This window comes from Mesocricetus auratus, unplaced genomic scaffold (assembly GCF_017639785.1).
Source record: "Mesocricetus auratus isolate SY011 unplaced genomic scaffold, BCM_Maur_2.0 Super-Scaffold_2245, whole genome shotgun sequence".
NCBI lineage: Eukaryota > Metazoa > Chordata > Mammalia > Rodentia > Cricetidae > Mesocricetus > Mesocricetus auratus.
In genome coordinates this window covers 21,295,449-21,315,299 of record NW_024429180.1, presented here as the reverse complement: position 1 = coordinate 21,315,299, position 19,851 = coordinate 21,295,449, and the positions used below count along the sequence as shown (strand labels likewise).

Sequence of the window (19,851 nt, the reverse complement as noted above, 5' to 3'; positions counted from 1 at the left end):
TTCGGTGATGGACTGCAACATTTCTTTCCTCCCTAACTTGCTTTGGTCATGGTGTCTCATCCCAGCGACAGCAACTCTAACTCAGACGGTGGGTGAAGGCATCTGCCACACAAGGCTGGCAACCTGGCTTCTTTGATTCCTAGAACACATGGTGGAAAGAGAGAGCTAATTCCTCAGAGTTGTTTCTGGCCTCAGCATGTGTGCTGCGGCGTGCATACATCCATACTAACACACACACACACACACACACACACACACACACACACACACACACTACATATGCTAAACAAATATGTTAGTAACCAGAATTCCGGAGGCCTTGGGAGAGAGTGTGAATTTTTTTTTTTTTTGTATGAGTGAGGTGTGAATCACTAGTGTCCAGACTCTGAAGTATTGGAGCCAATATTCTTCTGTGGCCTGATGATTCTCACATGGTGTGTATGGCCTGATGTAGTCTTGACTGAACAGGGCTGGTCTTTGTAACAGTATAGAAATGACAGAAGACTTTAAAAGCCAGGAAGTGGGCTTCTGCTTTGTCCTCTCACATCGCTGGCTCTAGCAGGTAGTCGTGTGGAAACGTCTAAAATCTGCCCTCATTTGCCATCCACATGAGTCAGTCACCTTGGGAACAGCCACAGAACCAGGGAAGCCTTTGGATGCTGCAGACTGGGCTGACAGTTACAGTTTGATGAGGGTCCTCAGTGTCAGAACCCCACATTCCAGAATCTGTGAAATTATCTGACGCCACTGTCTCTGATGCAGCCGTTTGGGGATCATTCATTTTGCAGCATTGCCTAACGGAGGTCCCGCAATCAACCGATACGGAGCTGGGGAACTCTGTAGATCTTTCTGGCATTTTTATCCTAAAGCCTTAGTAAACACCACTTTTTGTTCCCCTGATGATTAATCAGAGGTGGAGGGGGGGCTGGAGAGACTGTGAAAATAGCAAGATTTCTTTTTCTGTCATATTTGTCTTTCTTCGTTCCCATGCAAACACTGCAAATGAGTTTTATCATTATGTTTTGCTTATCATCATTATTATTTTGGTTTGTTTTGAGAAGTTATTGTTGGCACTGCAGGTGGGGGAATTGTGTTTAAAGCAGGATCCTTGACGGGAAGTCTTTTCTAATAAGTGGGCTATGGAATCTTTTGTGAGGGATTGGGGTTTTGGGCACCCCTCTTCTTGCAGAGAGAATTGTCTGCCCTGTGTAGTGGGTTGTAGATCTGTGTGCCAGTCACTGCCTGGGTAAGGAAAATGGGGCCAGAGGCATAACTAATCTTCCTACAGCTAGTCCTGGCTCCCAGGCCAATTAGATGAGGTTGATTTCCATTTGGACCTTGTTGGTGTTATTGTTTTGTTTTACACCCCCTTCCTTTTTTGATAGTTTCAAACGAAAATAATTCCATCTAGTGAGGGCTAAATTCTTTCTTTTCTATTATGCTGAGCTGGGTGTGGCTGCCTGATGTTGGAACAGACATGGAAATTTTATTTTATAATTTTGTGTATCCCCCGAGGCAATGTGCTGCCTAGATCCTTTGAAATTGCAGGAAATAAATTACCAGTGGGCCCCAGTCCAAGATGCATGATGTAGGTTACAATCCTGATTGGAGTAGAACTCACTTCCAGTGCATAGGCCATGTGTGAATTTATATAGAGCGTCTCCCTGCTTTGACCGAGTACCACTAAGCTTTTAAAACAGCATTCTGCTTTGTGGCTGATAAAAAGCTTTGCTCGAGTCTAAGATGTAATCACCGCACTTGTATTTTTCCTTGAACTTTGTTCCTGCTGGAGTCTCGTCACTTTCGATTTGAAGTGGTTTCTCTCTAAATACTTAAATGGTTTTGAGGGATTATGGCTTCTGCCTTATCAGCTCGTACATTTCGTCCACCAGGTGAGTGCCATTATGTTTTTGTGAAATATGCCGGTTGTTTTTTACCCTTACTTAGTTCCTCCATATTATTCTATGTTTGATTTAGTTTCAGTACTTTATGATTTATTTATTTGTGGTTCCAGGCACCGTGCTTTTGAGGCCTTGTGTTTATTAGGTAAGCATTTACTGCCGTATAGTCTCAGTTTATGTGACTTTAAGTGTTCAGAAGCAAGTTCGGCAGGCAGATATGAAAATGCTTAATATTTTCTTTTCCCCCTTTTATGTGAGACTTGCTTCCTGCCCGGTGTGGGATATTGGCCCAATGAGTTATGTTGTTGTCTGCTCTTCAGAGAATGGGAATTCTTAAAATGGTTTGTGTTTTCAAATAGTTATAGATAGAATAGCATTTAGAAGCTGTAAGCTTAAAAGTGAAATTATCGTTGTGTTTCTACTGGAATTTTGCTAGGAAGTTATACGTGTGTGTGTGTGTGTGTGTGTGTGTGTGTACGCACACACATGTCATTTGTACATGTTCATGTATGCATGGATATGTGTATGTATATATGAACCCATGTATATGGAGTTCAGAGGTCAGTTTTGGGTGTCTTCCTCAGTTTCTCTCCACTCTGTTACCCCCTAGAAATTGTGGTCTTTGGGGCCAACTTATTTCAAAGGATAAAACATTTTAGTTCCTAGCTAGTTAGAGCACCCCATTTGCACAAACAGTTTTTGCTGCTGCTGTTGTTTTTTTTTTTTTTTCCCGGTGTCCCTCCCTTCCTTGGCAGTTCATGTTGTTTCTCTGGTCACACTTTCTCTTGTCCTTTCCTGAAGTCCCCTTAGTCTCTGAGGAACCTAAGCTGCCGAATCGTCCTCCTCTTCTCATTTGTCCCTCTCATCCTGACTTTGCTGCCTGTGTATAGGAAGTACTGCTACCTCCAAGTGGCACATTGCCTTCTGCTCTGTGGACCTGGACTCGGGAGGGAGGTGGGTGTGGTTCCAGGGAGGCCCATGCCGTAGAGTCGGTGTTGCCAGCCAACCTAAGTGGACAAGCGTGTGCTAGCATGCGAGCAAGCCGTTCCCCTACTCACAGCCCCAGCAAAGCAAAGGAAAAGAGTACACACGCGGAGTCACCAGGAACTCAGCCTCACAAAGTACTTCTTTTTCAAGAGCAGGAAGGGGCGATGCCAAAGCTAATCCTGGTAACCAATGTGTGTGGTTGCAGTGCAGCCCACTGAAAATAGAATTTAGCGTGGTCTCGAAGCAGCTTAGCATAATGGCAAGCATTGGTTTGTGAATGGAGGATTGGGGTTTTGAAATTAGATAGCAGGGCAGGCTTGGAGGTGGGGGATAGGTTTCCAATGTTTTTTGGAGGCAGCCCTTCAGACAGGTGCAGGGAATGAGTAATAGGCCACGCCCCAATGGTACGGTTCAGCCAATAAGCTCCTGGCTTCTCCTTGGTCCTATAGCATGGTGCCTGTGCCTGTCACGAGCTGGCTCAGCAACCAAACCCAGATTCCAGGTGTGGTATTCCACAGCCGTTCTGTAATTTGTAATCATAGAAACAGAATGTTCCTCCTCGTATTTCTTCCCTGCCAACAGTTTCTGGGTGGGTGAATGTCAGTAGCTGGAGTTATTTTTAAAGAGGTGAAGCTTGTCGTGCGAAGCTGGGAAGAGGGAAGGCGTTTGTTTGCAGAGCGGAGCTGACATCAAAGTGTAGATTACTGCTCACTGGCTAGGCGCTTGTCCTATAACAGGTAATGTTTAACGTGCCAGTCACAAAGATCACAGAAAGAGTGTACGCTCGGGCATAAGATAGCACCACCTTTTCTGCTCTGGAAGACTGGAAGGCTATACGTGTCCATCGACTTTTTTGTCCTTTTAGATACACTTATGTGTTCTTGCACCGCCTATTTTGCTGACTATAATTGGACTTTGAAGCTGGGAAGTTGTATCATAAAAATTGGTAACCTTTGTCTGAGAGCAAGCTCGGCTAAACAATCACTTTCCAATTCTTTTCACAGGATAATGTAAACGTTTTTTTGAAAGCTTGTGAACAGATTGGATTGAAAGAAGCCCAGCTTTTTCATCCCGGGGATCTACAGGATTTATCAAATCGAGTCACTGTCAAGTAAGTTTCACTGGTGTGTTTTACATGTATAATAAATATGCCATATATAATTGTAATAGATACGCATATCTTTTTAAACCAAAGGCTTGAAGCTTAAGTGAAAATAATTGCTGAGAGATTTTGTGATTATGGAACGATCTTTCCTCTCTCTGTCTCATTCCAAAATAGACTTTAAAAAATGGCTTGGGGACTGAGAAGCCAGCTGTAATTGATACCATGCCATGATCTTGTTGTAAATCTCTGTACTGACCAGAGTGGCAGTTTATATTTTAATGTTTTCCAGCACGATACTGTTTGGTTGCTAATGGTGATGATATTCATTATAATTATGAAGTGAATTTAGAGGCTACTACCATAACTTAAGTTTAAAAATAATCAGTTTAAAGTGTTCTTAGGTAGTTGGAACTAGGACGTGATTGCTAACAGAAAAACAAAAACCCACCGGTGAAAGTTACTTGTTAATATTTGGAAGGACCTCATTGATTGTGGTTGCTTTTAAAATAATGAACCCTTCCCCAGTATTTTAATACTTTGGACAAGAAGGTAAAAGTGGACATGCACACATATCGGTGGCTGTTCTGTTGGAGTTTATGTGGGCAGTAGTGTTCATGTGTGAGTGAATGGTTTCAGGAAAATGGTTTTAAGCTGTGAGGAGAATTTTCCCCTACAAGCCTAATCTACAATCAGGAAATCACGAATACAATTGTGTCGACAGGTAAATGTGACATGGAAGTTATATAATTCTGAAATAATGCCTGCCTCCTGATCCAGGCTTTTGGACCTAATGAACATTTTTTCAAGTGAGGAAATGAGTTCTATGTGTAGAAATAGTGAAAAGGGAAAACCCTGTCTATGCTTTGGATAAAGATTACGTGCTTAATGTCCCAGTGTTGAAGCCTTAGTTGTCATTAAAATTAACTAGGGAATCGGAAACATGGCCATTGTTTCAGGAAGACAAACAATGCCACAAATATTTATGGTAGTCTGCGCTGTCTCCTGGTAATCTAACCTGAAGCCTTAATCAGCACGAGCACCTTTAAAATCGAACAGTAAATATTTCAAAGGAACACCCACCTCTCTGTAGTGCTTTCCCTACTCCACAGAGGCGATACATGCCTGGAAGGGGAGTCTGTCCACATTTCTGTTGAATTGAAAGTTCAAATCCTAAATTGTATTGCTGAAAATACTTATTCTGCCATACCCAAGATCCTTCTCTCTTCCGTTCAGAAGTGCGTTTGTTAATTTAATTTCTTTTCCTATGACCTATCTGGGCATAGGAACTTTAGCCTTCCAACTGTTGCTTCCCTTAAGCGGGCGATGTGTATTAAGGTGAAGTGAGTTCCCCTCTGCAATCACAGCACTTTGAAACTCAGCAGCCTCTACTTGAGAACCAGGCGAAACATGTTCGTTGGCCCCTAATTTCAGGGGTATTGCACATAGGACTTGCCTGGAGTCGCTTTCAGGAGTGGCTGGGCCTAAAACGGTGACAAGAAGTCAGTACCTGAGCCCAGCCTTCAGTGAAATTAAATTACTGCTAAAGTGAAACTGGGGTTGCACGAAGCCGGCAGAACAACTTGCTTGAGTGGAAACCACAAGCCTGTCATGGCAAGGTGTGCCTGGGTCAGGCTGAGAGAGCCCAAGCCGATTTGGCTTCAGAACTTCCCGTGCTTGTGTCTTAGCCGACCCTGGAGGGTGAGCTCTGGGTCTACTGCAGTGGCTGGCTCTGTCCCTCCCGGAAAAGATTGAAGATCGCTGGCAAATGGCTTCCCTTGTGCTTCGAGAAGGAACTTTACATGAAAGGAAGCAGGTTTAAAGGAAGGCAAATAATTGCTCAGTGAAGAGAAGTGTGGTTGTTAGTTTTAGTTTAGGTTGTTATGTAATGTGCAGATTCCTGTAGGTCAGCTCTTGTCCTGTCATTATGCTAGATTAAAGGACTTGGCATTGATTAGATCTGTGGTTCTCTTGTTGAGGCAGTCATCCCGTGTCCCCCCTCCACCCCCCTCCCCGGGGACATTTGGCAATGTGTGGAGACATTTTTGATTGCCATAGTTGGTTTGGGATGCCACAAGCATCTATTGAGTGGGTCAGGGTGACACTAAGTGACCCATAGCCCACAGGACAGACTCAACAAGGGAGGGTTTTGCTTCTCCAGGCGGTAATGCTTCTGGGGTTCAGAAATTCTGATGAAGACATAGGAGTCCATGTTTGCGCACAAAATAGCCACCAGGAAATGAAAGACTCTGACTGGTGACACTACTATGATGTCACTTCACGTTTACTGTCGTCAAATAACTACATTTCTATGACAGTGTGTTTATTTCAGTGGCAAGGCTCATTGGGATCTGTCTGAGTGTGTAAATGTGTGTAGAGCTCTGAGATTGTTTTGCTCATCTGTAAACATTCAATTTAGCCCAACTGTAGTAAGTGAGCCATTTGATTATTTTAAATGTGCTGCCATTCCTGCTGCATCTAATCGCTTACAGACCTGGGCTGGCCTTGGCTTCTCGCGCAAGGTAGCTGTGATGTATACCAAGAGAAAAGAGGATCAGTTAATAGGCTCTCTGTTGTGGAACAGGAGGTGTTTTTGTCAGTGGGCAGAGGAGACATGTATGCTGGGCACACCGAGTGTTTGAAAGTGAGCAATGAGAACGGTAGCATTAACAGAGCTGTTGGCAGTGAGGGAGTATAGGAACCCAGGTCCTAGTGCATTGTTTTTCAGTAGTTTGTGACTCAGAATTTAATTTGCAATAAATGTCCACCAATGGAACGGAACTGAGGTACTCTTTATACTTCTGTAGTTGTATGCAGTCATATACGATCTGGTCTCCCTGGGTGTTTTGCTTTTCAGGGAGAAGTAGTCTGAAGTTTTGTTAAGTACATTTGAATGGCTCTGCTCATTTTTGTGTTGGGTTTTATTTACAAATCAGTAGGATGCATTCATGTTTACTTTTTCTTTCCAGAACGTTAATAAATAAACTTAGGATTCGTTCTCCATGAATGGGAGATGCAGGGTTAACCCACTCTGTGGCCGTGAAGCCTCTCTCACATCGTTTTAACCATTTTACTGAGTAGCCACACTGAATTGAACATCCATAATCCTTGGGGAATGAGGCATGAGGCACCGCCTACCCAGTGACCACAGAGGCACTGCAGCAGCGCAGCACACCGGTAACTCCCCCAGTGAGCATCCAGGTCTTTGTGATGGTATCCGGTCAGAAAGAGAGGCACAGAGTGACTGTTGGTGGCACACGCCTTTAATCCCAGCACTCGGGAGGCAGAGGCAGGCGGATTTCTGTGAGTTCGAGGCCAGCCTGGTCTACAGAGTGAGATCCAGGACAGCCTCCAAAACAATACAGAGAAACCCTGTCTCGGAACCCCCCCCAAAAAAAAAAGAAGTCCTAGATCCTCTCTTAATGGGACTTGGGAGTTGGTGGCAGGCTCAGTCTGAACATTAAAAGTTTTAACAGTATATGTTTAACAACTTCTGACTTATAAACTAAAACACATTTAAAATGGTGTGTGTGTGTGTGTGTGTGTGTGTGTGTGTATGCCTGCGCGTGTATAGGTGCACTTAACCTATGCGCACACTCGTGGAGTCCAGAGGTTGAAGTTGGTGTCTATCAATTTTCCCTTGTCTTTGAGACAGGGTTTCTCAGTGTCCTGAAACTTGTCGAGTGGGCTAGTCTGGATGGCTGATGAGACCCCAGAATCTGCCCATCTCCGCCCCAAGTGCTACAGTTACAGGCATGCCAACCTTCAGGCCCATGCTCAGGACCCTAACTCCGGTCCTCACAATCTGCCCACCCAGAACGTGCTTTACCGACTTGAGCCTTCTCTCGAGCCTACTAAACAATTTCTGTCAAACATTTGAAGTTGCAGATTTGAACAGACTGTAAACATGTTTGTTCCTCTACCCACCCCCTCAGCATTCCAATCTAGATTTTAACACTTCTTCAGAAGCATTCTGTTCATAACATAATTTACAGACTGACAGTGCTGTTGAGCAAAGTATTTCTGTCACAAAAATAAAAGGTATTATCTCTACTATGGGCTTAGCACCTCACTGTGTAGGTTAGTAACACTTCATAAAATATAATTTATATAGTGCTGTTTTCTCAGTTTTTCTTCTTAGGTATAGCTCTAAGGGTACAGAAATCACAATTTTTTTTCTGTTTTTAAACACTTGCTACTTGCCACAGGAAGAGTGGTCAGAAGTAAAGTTAGTGTTAATATTGTTCCATTGTGAAAATGATGGAAGGCTCAAAGTGACATTTCAGGCGTGCAAGCCTCTCTGGCTTCAGAAGCCAGCTTGGTTTTTGTCACAACTCTGTGAAGTCATTCAGGCTGACAGATGGCACTGTGTTTGGAAGTCTGTCAAATGGAGTCCGAGTGTGTGTGTGTGTGTGTGTGTGTGTGTGTGTGTGTGTGCTTACCCATTTATCTGCATTCTTGCATGAAGGTAAAATAATTTAGAGTACTTTCTATATTAAGATTATTATATGCTTGGTTTCTGAAGTGGTTGTATGTGTGTGTCTCTGAGAGTATAGCCAAGTGTGTTGGTGCTCTCATAGGTCAGATGAGGGCGTTGGATTCCTTAGAGCTGGAGTTCTAGGCAGCTGGGAACCAGACTCAAGTCCTCTGGGACAGCAGCGAGTGCTCTTAATCATGGAGCTGTTTGCCCATCCCCCCATTCATTTCAAATTTAAGCCTGGTTTTAGATCTTTTACTGCAAGACACTCGTCTTTTCATGAGTATCTTACTGTCTTCATTTTTATGTATTTAAAGCGTTACCCAAACTTGGATCTGTCACTTGAGCGTGGCGACTTCCACCTGTCACTGTGTGTTACTATTTTAAATGTCCCCTTCCTATTGCTTCCCAGAAGAAGGGGCAGAAAGGAAGTCCATTGTGCTGTGTACATCTGTGTCTCGTTATACCATTCTTTGAGGACAGGAACTTCCTGGGAGGGGGACATTAATTCCTCTGGGCGGTCAGAGGACCTGATGGAGGCCAGCAGGTGAAATTGGTGTATATTCTTCCTCTGCAAAGTTTGAGTATCTAACAGTCCTTGCCTCTGAAAATGATTGAGGGACATGAGACAGGTGTGAGGTTAAGTCTGAGCAGAATGGAGCTTTTATTTATCTCTGTTGTTGTTTTGGTTTCTTTTTCTGTTTATTTCTAGTTCTTAATCCATTTCCCAGAATCGAAGGCTTCTGTATGTTAGCTCTTCCTTAGCGTTCTCTACTTCAAATCTAAAAACGCCACAGGGTCTGATTCTGCTTTGGTCTGCTGGCTGCTGGCTGCGATTTCACACTCTGGTCTGGCCAGGGTCTTTTCCTCACAAGCGACCTCACCTGTGTTCATGCTTCAAAGAGTTTCACTCCATGGCTGAGCTGATTAGCAGCCGACATGAGTCAGCTCCATGGGACTCTGACTGTCCATTGCTTCCTCCATCTGATAGCATTTGTTTCATAACAAGGCCCCAGGAGTTAGGAACTTTTCTGAAAGACATCAGTCTTTCAACTCATCGTCTGCTGGGACACCTCTGCTTAACGAGTCCCTCTTTAAAGATTACATGCCCTTAATGGAAAAGGCCAGTGGATGGAGGGTGGAAAAGGTATAATGACATATGCATGAAAATGTCATGGGGAAGTCTATTAATTTGTATGGTAATGTAAAAAAAAGAAAGATAATATTTGCAATTTTGAAAAATAATTATGTGCTCAGGCAATCTATAGTCTATCAGCTGTTTGTTTAGATTTCATTCCTTTTAGATTTGCTTTATGCAAGTGAGTGTTTTGCTTGCACGTATGTCTGTGCCCATAGAGTTTAGAAGAGGGTGCTGGATCCCCTGAAACTGGAGTTACAGACTGCGGTGAGCTTGTGAGTGTTAGCAACCAAATGCAGGTTATTTGCAACAGCAAGTGCTGAGTCATCTCTTTGGTCCCTCCCAACTGATGCTAACTGTGTGAGCTACGAGCATTAAATCTTTTTTTCTCTGAGTTGCTTGCTATGTTCTGGCCTGTTTTAGCCGATCATCTGTGTGAGGGCAAAAGTAATATGTGCTTGAATTTATCTTAGTGAAAAAAGACACTTCATCCATGGAGAGGAAATTTTGCTTATAGAGGAGAAACGTACTTGTTTATCATATCAAAAGATGGATACAGGATTTACAGACAGGTGCCCACAATCCACAAATACGATGGAATTTGCTTGACAGTTTGACAGACAGTTGGAATATATCATGTTGAGATGAGCCCACAGGAGGCTGGAGTTGTCAGTCAGCAGGTAAATAGTGCTTCTTCAGCATGCTCAACGTTCTAGGTTCGAATCCCCTTAATCCAGGTGATGTATGCCTGTAATTCCACAGAGGTGAAGACAGGAGATGTGCTAGTTATGTCTATAATCCCAGTATGTGGAAGAAAGAGAGAGAGGGATGGGAAATTCAAGATCATCTTCAGCTACACATGAGAACAAGGCTAGCCTGAACTACCTGAGACCCTGTCCTCCTGATACCATTGAAGAGAGAAAAGTATTCTTTTGTAAGAAAGTACAATCATTTGGGCTTTTTAATCAAGGAACTCTTCTAACTGGAGGGAACACAGAATTTCTACTTGGGTTTTCTAAGTTCTTATTCATCTGTATGTAAGCTTTGACCAAATCACAAAACTATTTAAAAACAAGGAGCATATATTATTCCTTTTATTGTTTGGTACCTAGTATAAATGTTGATTTGGAAATTGGATTTTAATTATACACACTCTCTGGTCACGCTCCAAAGGTAGAGAGAAGCATCCTTTTCCATTATCCAGCCTTCCTCTCTTTCTTCTCAACATCACACTCAAAGCTGACCTGCCAAAGCAGTCACTGAACTTCTGGTTTCAACTGCCTTTGACGTGTCACCGTAATGATGTGGTATATTACAACACTTTCTGGAACCTGTACAGCATCAAAAAGGGGTGTGTTTATCACTCCCTCACAAAGAGGAAACAAAGGAACAGGGGAACTTTGGACCATGAGTGTTTCCAAGTAGTTGGTGGAAGTTTGTCAATTCTTCTACAGTTCTATAAATAATACATATTTGCATCTGGTGTGTGTACAATTACATATTTACACTTGTGTATTTACATGAAATAGTAGAAACATTTCTATGTGTTTTTATTATGATTATGTACCATCCTCAATCTTGTGAATTCTAAAATATACATCTAAGAGTTTTGGGGTGGAAAATAGGGTGGGTCACGTTAGGTTGTGAACTTTCCTGTAATGCTTAAAGGCAAGGAAATAGTTTTGCAAAGCAGGCATTCCTGGTGAAATAATTTCTTATGACAAGTCACCAGTGTTGCTTTAATGAGACACTTTACCAACAATTACAGTAAGCCTCCTCTCAAAGCTGGTAGCATACTGGTAAACTATCTGTCTGGATCCACCCAGCAGTCTACAGCATTAGAGGTCGGGTGTTCCCCTTTCCTGGCTGTGACATAGTTTTGGAGACTGTGAACACTAAGGAAGTTGACCATTCCCTAGCTGTTTGACTGTTTCAATGAAACCTCTGATTGAGTTTCAATCACTTTTTTCTGGGATCCAGCAAAAAAATTTAGAGCGAGAAGAGTTTAGCTTGCATCTTTGATTTTGGTGTCTCCTGAACTGGGCTAACTCTGTCCTCTGTATTTTGGTGGCAAAAGACATCAGTCAGGTCATGTTTCTTCCTTGTGGTGGATTGGCTTCTCTGCAAGCCTGACGTCATGGCAGATGATAACTCCTTGCTTGTTCTTCATCATGCTGTGTGCTAAACTCTGAAATTAGCCCACTAAATATGACACAAGTAATTGTTGTTTGCCTGAAATCTAGAAAGTGCTGCAGCTTGGGTGGTACTCTACCTCCCGAGAATGTTGGGCTGGTTAATCACCATGCAAGAGTGTAGTGCTGGCATTTAGTTAAGTGCTCAGTAATTGCTAATGTGTTACTCTGAACATTTGCATAGTCTAGCCACCTTTTTTTGGGGGGGTCATACCTATGCCTTGGAGAAAGGCACTTCTGACTACTTGTGTTTATCACCTACAGGTCTTTATTTTGTCGAATTTAGGGCTGTAGGGCATTTGGGACTCGGTCCTTCTTACTGGGAATAGATGCTTGACTAGATGTGGGTTTTAAAAGACATATTTTTCTTTTACATTCTGTCTACAGGTGTAGGTATATGCACATTAATGCGGGTGCCCGCAGAAGCCAGAGGTGTGGGGTTGTCCCAGAGCTGGACTTCCGGGGCAGGCGTGAGCCATCCTATGTGGGTGCTGAGAACTGTATTCTGATACTATACAAGAGCATTGCATGTCCTCTCCGGCCCCTTTAAGTGAATAATAAAGAATATATGCTCAATCCACTTGATAGGATTGATTTTGTAAAGGAAAGCTAGGATGAGAGGACTACTGTCTGCTTCCACCATGTTACGTGTGATTTCCTTAATCAACTTTTAAAGAAACCATTTTTCACTGTTATTTCCGGAAACTGTCAAGATTGCCATTTGAATTTATTTCTCTAAACTGCTCAGCTTTCCCTTTATAAGGAAGAGTGAATCAGAAATACTTCACACATTCAGAGGATGCCATTTATAGCACATTCAAACCTAATTAGGCCTCTGCCTTACTTATTGGCTTATTTTTAGCATTGCCCCCTTCCCTCCCATTTTTGTGACGTGTCATTTTGGTCACAGAGGTGTGGCAGATGAGGTCAGAAGCTGGTGTGGGAAAGGATTTTGGAGGACTTTTGTTCTCTTCATGGAACAGCTGGTCATGAACTTGACTGAGCTCAAGTGGCCATTGCAAGTCCTGCTGTCCACTGAGAACCTACTTAATTTTCCTCTGGGCCATGCCACTTTGTCCCATCAAAGTATGAAAAGCCTTGATTATTTGATTAGAAGTATGCTGCCTAGTCATGGCATCAATATTTTAAATTGTAATAGAGTGAACAAGTATGGTTACTCTTCCAGTTTTACTCACATGTGATGAGAATAAAAAAAAACAAACATAGGAAATGTGTTTTCTATTAATGTGTTTTAAAATACATTTTAATCTGGTAGTTTTTTTTAAAGTAGAACTTGGCTATTAAGTATTTAATAGAACAGATATAGAAGTTGTTTATTGGTGCTGGAGGGCAGGATAGCTCAGCTGTTAAAAGCTAGGCTCACAACCAAAAATATAAGAAGTTGTTTATTTGGTTATCATTTGGTTCTGGAAAGTTAAGGCTAATGAAAGAGTAAAAAGTTCAAGGGAAATTTCCTGATATAGTTTCTGGCATTCTGAGCCCACATTTTGGGTGAGATCCGTGACTGAAGGCTTCAGGCTACATTTCTCAGACTCATACAAGTCATCACTCTATCTTCCAAAAAAGCTTAACGTTGTTGCCTGGGAAACCACTGAGCAAACACACACAGTAATGGAGGCAAACAGTGCTAGTGTCTTTGGAGAGACATACAGGGGAAAGTCAACCTGTCATATAAGTCTAAGTGGTGCACACTAATATTCTTAAATGTGATCAGTGTGGTTTTTACAATGTTATCATCCAAAAATCAGATTAAGAATATACTTTGAACCAACACAGTTTAGATTAGCCCGTTTTTCTTAAACTTTACAGGAAAGAAAGCAGGATTTGGTGAGTCCGAGAGAAGCACCTGTTTTGAATTAGGCACTGTTTGCTTTAACACACCTTAAATCCAAAGTTTACCAAGAGTTTGCTCTGCAGACTCAGAACAATTTGGGGGAGACACAAAGTATCAAGTATCAGAGTTTCTGCTGTTTCATTTCATTGCAATAATATCAACAGCTGCTATTCCCAAATGCTTCTGCTTTGTATTTTTTCTCTACAGTTTACTGAGATGTGGAAATTGGCCTTCAAGGATTTGGTGCTCGGTGTAGGCGGTTAAGCAATTTGACTGACCAGTTACTAGGCCTCTTTTGCTTCATACTTGGAGAGAAAATTGCTAAAAACTGTCTTTACCCATAAACCTATAAAATGCCACCAAAATAGTTCACGCCACAGATTTCTGTGTCTTTGAAGAGTGGAGCTCCAGAAAGTTGTAGGTAAATTTCCTTTTCCAAAGGGGCAGGGTCTGTGTCTGGGAGGAGAGTGTGCCTTTTGTCTATTGCTGTGAGGAGAAACTGATCAGGACAACTCTTATAAAAGAAAACGTTTAACTGGGACTGCTTAAAGGTTCGGAGGTATAGTCCATTATCAGCATGGAGGGAAGCATGGCAGACATGGTATTGGAGAAGATGCTGAGAGTTCTACATCCAGATCTGCGGGCAGCAGCAAGAGAACCACTGGGCTTGGCTTGGGCTTTTGAAAACCTTAAAATTCTACCTTCATGGATTCACTTCCGTCCAACAAGGTCACACCTCCATTCCAATAGTGCCATCCCCTGGTGGCAGTCAAGCATTCAAATAGGGGTTTCTGGGTGGTATTCTCATTCAAAGCACCACAGACGGTCTGAGTGACATTATCATGACCTGTAGGTAGCCAGAACATGTGGGATGCCAGATTACTGAGAAATAAAGCTCAGTGTCCCCTCCTTGTTTTTGTGTGACTAACAACAAATGTTGGTGAGGGGCGTCTACGTTATTAAAGACTGACACCATTGGCTTAAGCTGTAGCCCGTCAGCTTCGGACATAACTATTTCCAAGGTAGACAGAAGCAGCAGTTTCGATGGACTGCTGGGCTAGGGTGGGTTTGTGGTGAGGCATAGGTAGGGGTACTGACCGCTACCTTCTTCACCTGTAGACCTTTTCTCCGGCAACTTTAAAACAACATCCAATGAATATTTAATATTCATCGTATATAGACTCCAAATGTATGGGCACATAAGGGAAACGAGGACCATCTGTCTTCTACCTTGAGTAAAGATGAGCCAAATCTTCATTTTTGGTTTTGGGTGTTAAGGAGAATCCTATGATTCATAGTTGTCAACTCCAAGGCAACACAGGTTGGAGTGAGGTGTAGCATGGAGATTAGGGAATTGTTGTGTTAGAGGGCCCAGAGTGCCTCGGACATACTCCTGTTGCTCACTCGGGTTTAGATGTATTAACTAAGGGTTATCAGACTGTCAGGTGTCTTTGCTGAACTTACTTCTAAATGAGAAACAGCCCAGCCAGGCATTTTCCCTCTGCTTCAGATGCCTGAAGTGAAATGGAGCAGAGAGAAGACAGACTTCCTTGGCTGGGTGACCTTGGGCAAATAATCAAACTTTAGGTTCTTAGTCAAGGAATGCCTCCTTTGCCATGCTGCCTCAGCAGACTTAACTGGCACTGAAAATTGGACTTCTGTGTCTTATTCTTGTGCCGTGTGCCCGGCATTGTCAAAAGTCTGTCTTTAAGCATGTCAGCTTTACTGTAAAGTGAATTTGTATACATGATTGATGCAGCCACGTTTGATGCCTGGCAAATTCCTCTGTGTTCTGGTCTTTAGATTTTCTTCCTGCTTTGTTTTTACCTTTATTCAAGTTGGTATATTAAAATATGCCAAATCCAAGATCATTGATCCTTAGGATTTTCTAATTGTATGATGTTAAACCACAGGTGTTTTAAACTAGGTGAACTATGGTTGAGAAATGATTATTTGAATTTCATTGATAGATGTATATAAATGCCTTTATAGGTTTTGAGATTGTACATAAATGCCTTTATGGATTTTAAGCAGATATTTATGGATGTTCAATCATATTTGTCATGCTGATGGAGCAGACCTAGTAAAAGCTTTACTAATCTAAATTGCTAGGGATCACACTGCCACACTTTGACCTTTATAGACTGGCATGGAACTTGTCTAGAAATAAATATTACTAAATATCCTTTTCTTAGATAGTTCCTTGTTTACCAGTTCCTTGCACTCTATTTTGCTTAGTCTTTGAAAAACAGCAACAAGTTGCACCCACTTGCATCCTTAGCTTCAAGTTAAGTTGTCTTCAAGTCAGGAAATATAACACAAGACTTCTTTTTGTCACCACTTACATCTATGAAAATTTATACAAAGTTTTAACAATTACTATTGAAACTATTCTAGAATTCAAATTTTAAGGGAAAGATAAAATCCCAGTTCTAAGGAAAAGATAAGTTAGTTATATTCTCTCTCTTACTGGGTTAGATAAGTTATATTCTTTATATTTTAGTGGATGCTGCCCCTAAGCCCTGCTATACCCGGAGCCTCCAGAAGATTGAAACAGGTGCTCTGTGGAGAGCATCAAGTGTGACAATAAATAGCACTGTGTAATTCCAGTAAGATGAAACTCTTCTTTGGTTGCTGGGGTGGTGAGGGGGATGGGGCCAGGGTCAGACGGTGAGGCTAGTACAAAGTCCAGGCCTGAGTCAGACTCTGAATTCCTTACAGGGAGCTCCTCTTCACTCACCAAGCCCTTAGAAACCATTTCTAGGTTCTAGGTGAATGACCCTCACTAACAGGAAGAAATCTTCACGGAACTTTTCCTTTGTCAATGTAGCATTTTAGTTACCAAAGTCACAAAGTTAATAAATAGCAGCCCAAGGTGAGAATACAGCAGAAAAATAAAATCAGAATATTTCTTTAACTATTGGATGGGTGATGTTTGATAATAAAATTGAGCTTTCTAGTTTACTATTAATACATATACAAAGGAAGGAAAAATACTGTTTGTAGGTGCAGGGACTTGAAATAGTGACATTTTGCTTTATGCTGTGTGGCATCTCGGAGCCTAATAGGTTGGTGGCTTGAGTCGACGGATATGAAACTGTGCTTGAGGGGATCAATGTCAGATGCTAAACGTCACATGCTTAGTAAATGGTGGACACCTTCAAGATGGCTCCAAAAAGGTGCTGTTGCCAGTATAAAAGTCTGGTTCTGTGAGCGTTCGGTGAGATAGGATGATTGAGTGAAGGGATTTTCTAGTTTGTTAATGAGTATCTGTTAGGCACGAGCTCCCTGAGTTTGGTTGGGTGGATGTTCTGGAGGGTAGAGGAGGCATTCGCATGTGTTGCTAGCTAAAGGTAAGAAATTAAGGTCCAACATTACGTGGAGGTGAGAGCTTCGCACAGACATTTCTCAGACTTGAGTGTGCACACACTACATTCGAGCTTGTTATGGTGCAGGCAGGCCTTGGGGAGGAGGGGTGAGGGCTGAAACTGTATTTTTAGCAGGGCTTGGCAAACCACACTCAGTGGGATGGGTGTATCACCCATTAAAGTGAGGTTTAAGGCAGGTACTGGGGAGAAATACTCTTTCACTCCTTTGGTTAAACAAAGACTTCCTTATAGTAGTGCTTTTCACGCCTGTACGTTCCTGCTTGTTTAAATGGAGACACGAACTTCAAATCCAAGCTGCAGTTATATGCTGTTTTTTCTCTCTCTAGGAGGCTCTTTATCATCATATGTCTGAGTTTCCCAGCCTTATTGTGGTATGATTTACCTATAATCGGATTCATCCAGTTTGTGGGTACAATTTTAATTTTGGTAATCCAATACAATTGTGTTATAATTACCGCGATCCAGATGGAAGACCCTAAGAAATTACCACATGCCTCTTAGTGGTCAGATTCCCCGGATGTGTGAGTACATGCTCTTGACCATAGTGGATGACCTCAGCATCTCATTCCCATCAGCACACAGGCCAGGGATAAACCCCTCCCACTTCTGTAAACTTCCTTTGAATTGATTCTTTGTGTCTTTCACATCTCCACCCTTCATTTCTCTCTTCCTTCATATCTGCCCTCTGTCCTTGCAGGCCCTCCCTAAATAGAATGGAACGTAAGAGAAAAGAAAACGAAAAAAGGGAGTAATCTCGGAAGCTCTGGTGTGACACAATGAGTCACACACACAGTGTGTGTGTGTGTGTGTGTGTGTGTGTGTGTGTGTGTGTGTGTGTGTGTTTGACTTTATATGTATTTGCAAGTGTTCGTTGCAAAGAGTCATTGGTCTGGTTTGAGGCCTCTGGTTTCTGCTACTCGTTGACGCCGGGCCCTCCTCACTGGGATTCCTCTCGGATGTTCTGTTGTTGCCCTGTGTCATGGGATGGGGTGGATACTGAGGTGGGCCAACTCATAACTCTGGTTCTGGGCCTGCCAGCCTGCCAGCTCTCCCTCGTCCTCACCATCAGGGTGAGTTCTCCAGCATTGCCTCCTGCAAAGTTCACCCCCAGCGGCAGTGAGCAAGGGGCCTGGGCAGTTCTCGCTTTTATGCCCTCACGATTGGTTCTCCCACACCTGGACCCTCAGGCCCAGCTCTGCTGTGCTCCCAGGTGAGGGACAGGGACAGCTCTCCTGAGTGCTGAGGGGCAGGGACAGCTCTCCTGAGTGCTGAGGGGCAGGGACAGCTCTCCTGAGTGCTGAGGGGCAGGGACAGCTCTCCTGCTCTTATGACCCCAGGGCCATCTCTTCCTGGGGGAGGAGGGCAGGGAGCAGGGAAGGCATGCCCCCATCACCATGTGGCAAATGAAGGGCAGGACTAGATCTCCCATGCTCACATTCTTGGGGCAGTTTACCTCTGTCAATAGGGTCAGCGCTGCTGTGCTGCCCGGGTGAGGTGTAGGGCCCACTTTCCTGAGCATTGCGGCTGGTGACGGGGAGGGCCAGTTCACTCACACACCACAGGTGACGTGGGTGATGGGGGGAGGTTATTTTCCCTCACTCTCTGTAGGCAGACTTTTCTGTCCTGCCAGCCAACCCCCAAATAACCACACAAGACTTACTATTAATTATAAAAGATTGGCCAACAGTTTAGGCTTGTTACTAACTAGCTCTTACAACTTAACCCATCCTACATGCAGCCACATGACTCCTGCCATTTTCCTGTCCCTATCTGACTGGTGACTCCACCATTCTTCCTAGAGTTCTCTCTCCCTTTCCACAAGTCTCACCTAGCATTTTCCTGCCTAGCTACTGGCCATTTAGCACCTTATTATACCAATGAGAGTGACGCATCTTCACAGTGTGCAAAAAGATTGCTTTCTAACAGCCTTCGGATGTGTGGGCAGGTAACCCACTCTCACATCCTCACGACCAGCTCACCCTGCCTCTGCCAACAGGGGCAGCCCTACTGTGCTGTCCGGGTGAAGTTAGGGCCCACTTTCCTGAGTGCTGCAGGTGGTATAGGGATACCTTCCACGTTTTAAAGCTAGGCTCTCACTGTGTGTCACTGGTTGGACTGGAATTCACTACGCAGACCAGGCTGACACTGAACTTGGATCTGAATGTTTCTGCCTCCTAAATCCTAATATTAAAAGTGTGCCACTATGTACAGAAAGGTGTACTTACTTAGACATTCTTCAGTATACCATTGAAATGAGAGTGTAAGTTGGCCTCCCCCCTCCTCCCTTCAAAGCGTAGACAAGAATTCACCCCTCCATATGTTTTCTGGAAATGTTCTGATAACCTACCTTAGGATTACTTTACTCTGGAGTGGTTGGCAGTAGGAACATTACCCTGTCAAGAACAATGCCCGTAAGAGAGTGGCCTTTCTTCTGAATCTAGTCAGATACCAAACTCAGTTAAGAGAATACAACACCACTGTATGTTATAGCCTTGGGAAACTTACATTGTAATGACAGCTGTGTGTGGCATCCAACTTTTCTTCATGCCATAGGAAAATCTACAAAGTAAATGGGTGGAATGGGCAAGTATTTTTTGGTATTAGGCTCCATCTGGCCTCATTCACAAAGCTATCTAGTAGAGGAAGCCACATACTAGTTATTAGTCTTAGCTCGGCTACCATCGTCTGTGGACTCTGGCAGATTCCCATCTGTGATGGCTGTTCTTGGTTTTCAACTTGACTACATCTGAAATTAATTAGAAACCTAAAATGGAGGGTACAGCTGTGAGGGATTTTTGCTTAATTTGAAG

At 43.1% G+C, this 19,851-nt stretch overlaps 1 protein-coding gene across 5 annotated transcripts in view; it reads left to right on the top strand.

The window, feature by feature from the left end:
* The window catches only part of Lmo7 (LIM domain 7), a 203,882-nt gene that overhangs the window by 106,293 nt on the left and 77,738 nt on the right, over positions 1–19,851 (top strand). For 4 of the 5 annotated variants that reach the window (XM_040751294.1, XM_040751388.1, XM_040751438.1 and 1 more), the window contains one exon: positions 3,893–3,999. In XM_040751294.1, the coding sequence (XP_040607228.1) occupies positions 3,893–3,999 (107 nt within the window). Of the gene's footprint in view, positions 1–1,761; positions 1,893–3,892; positions 4,000–19,851 lie in introns of those variants that run through there. The other variant, XM_040751333.1, reaches the window with a different exon arrangement.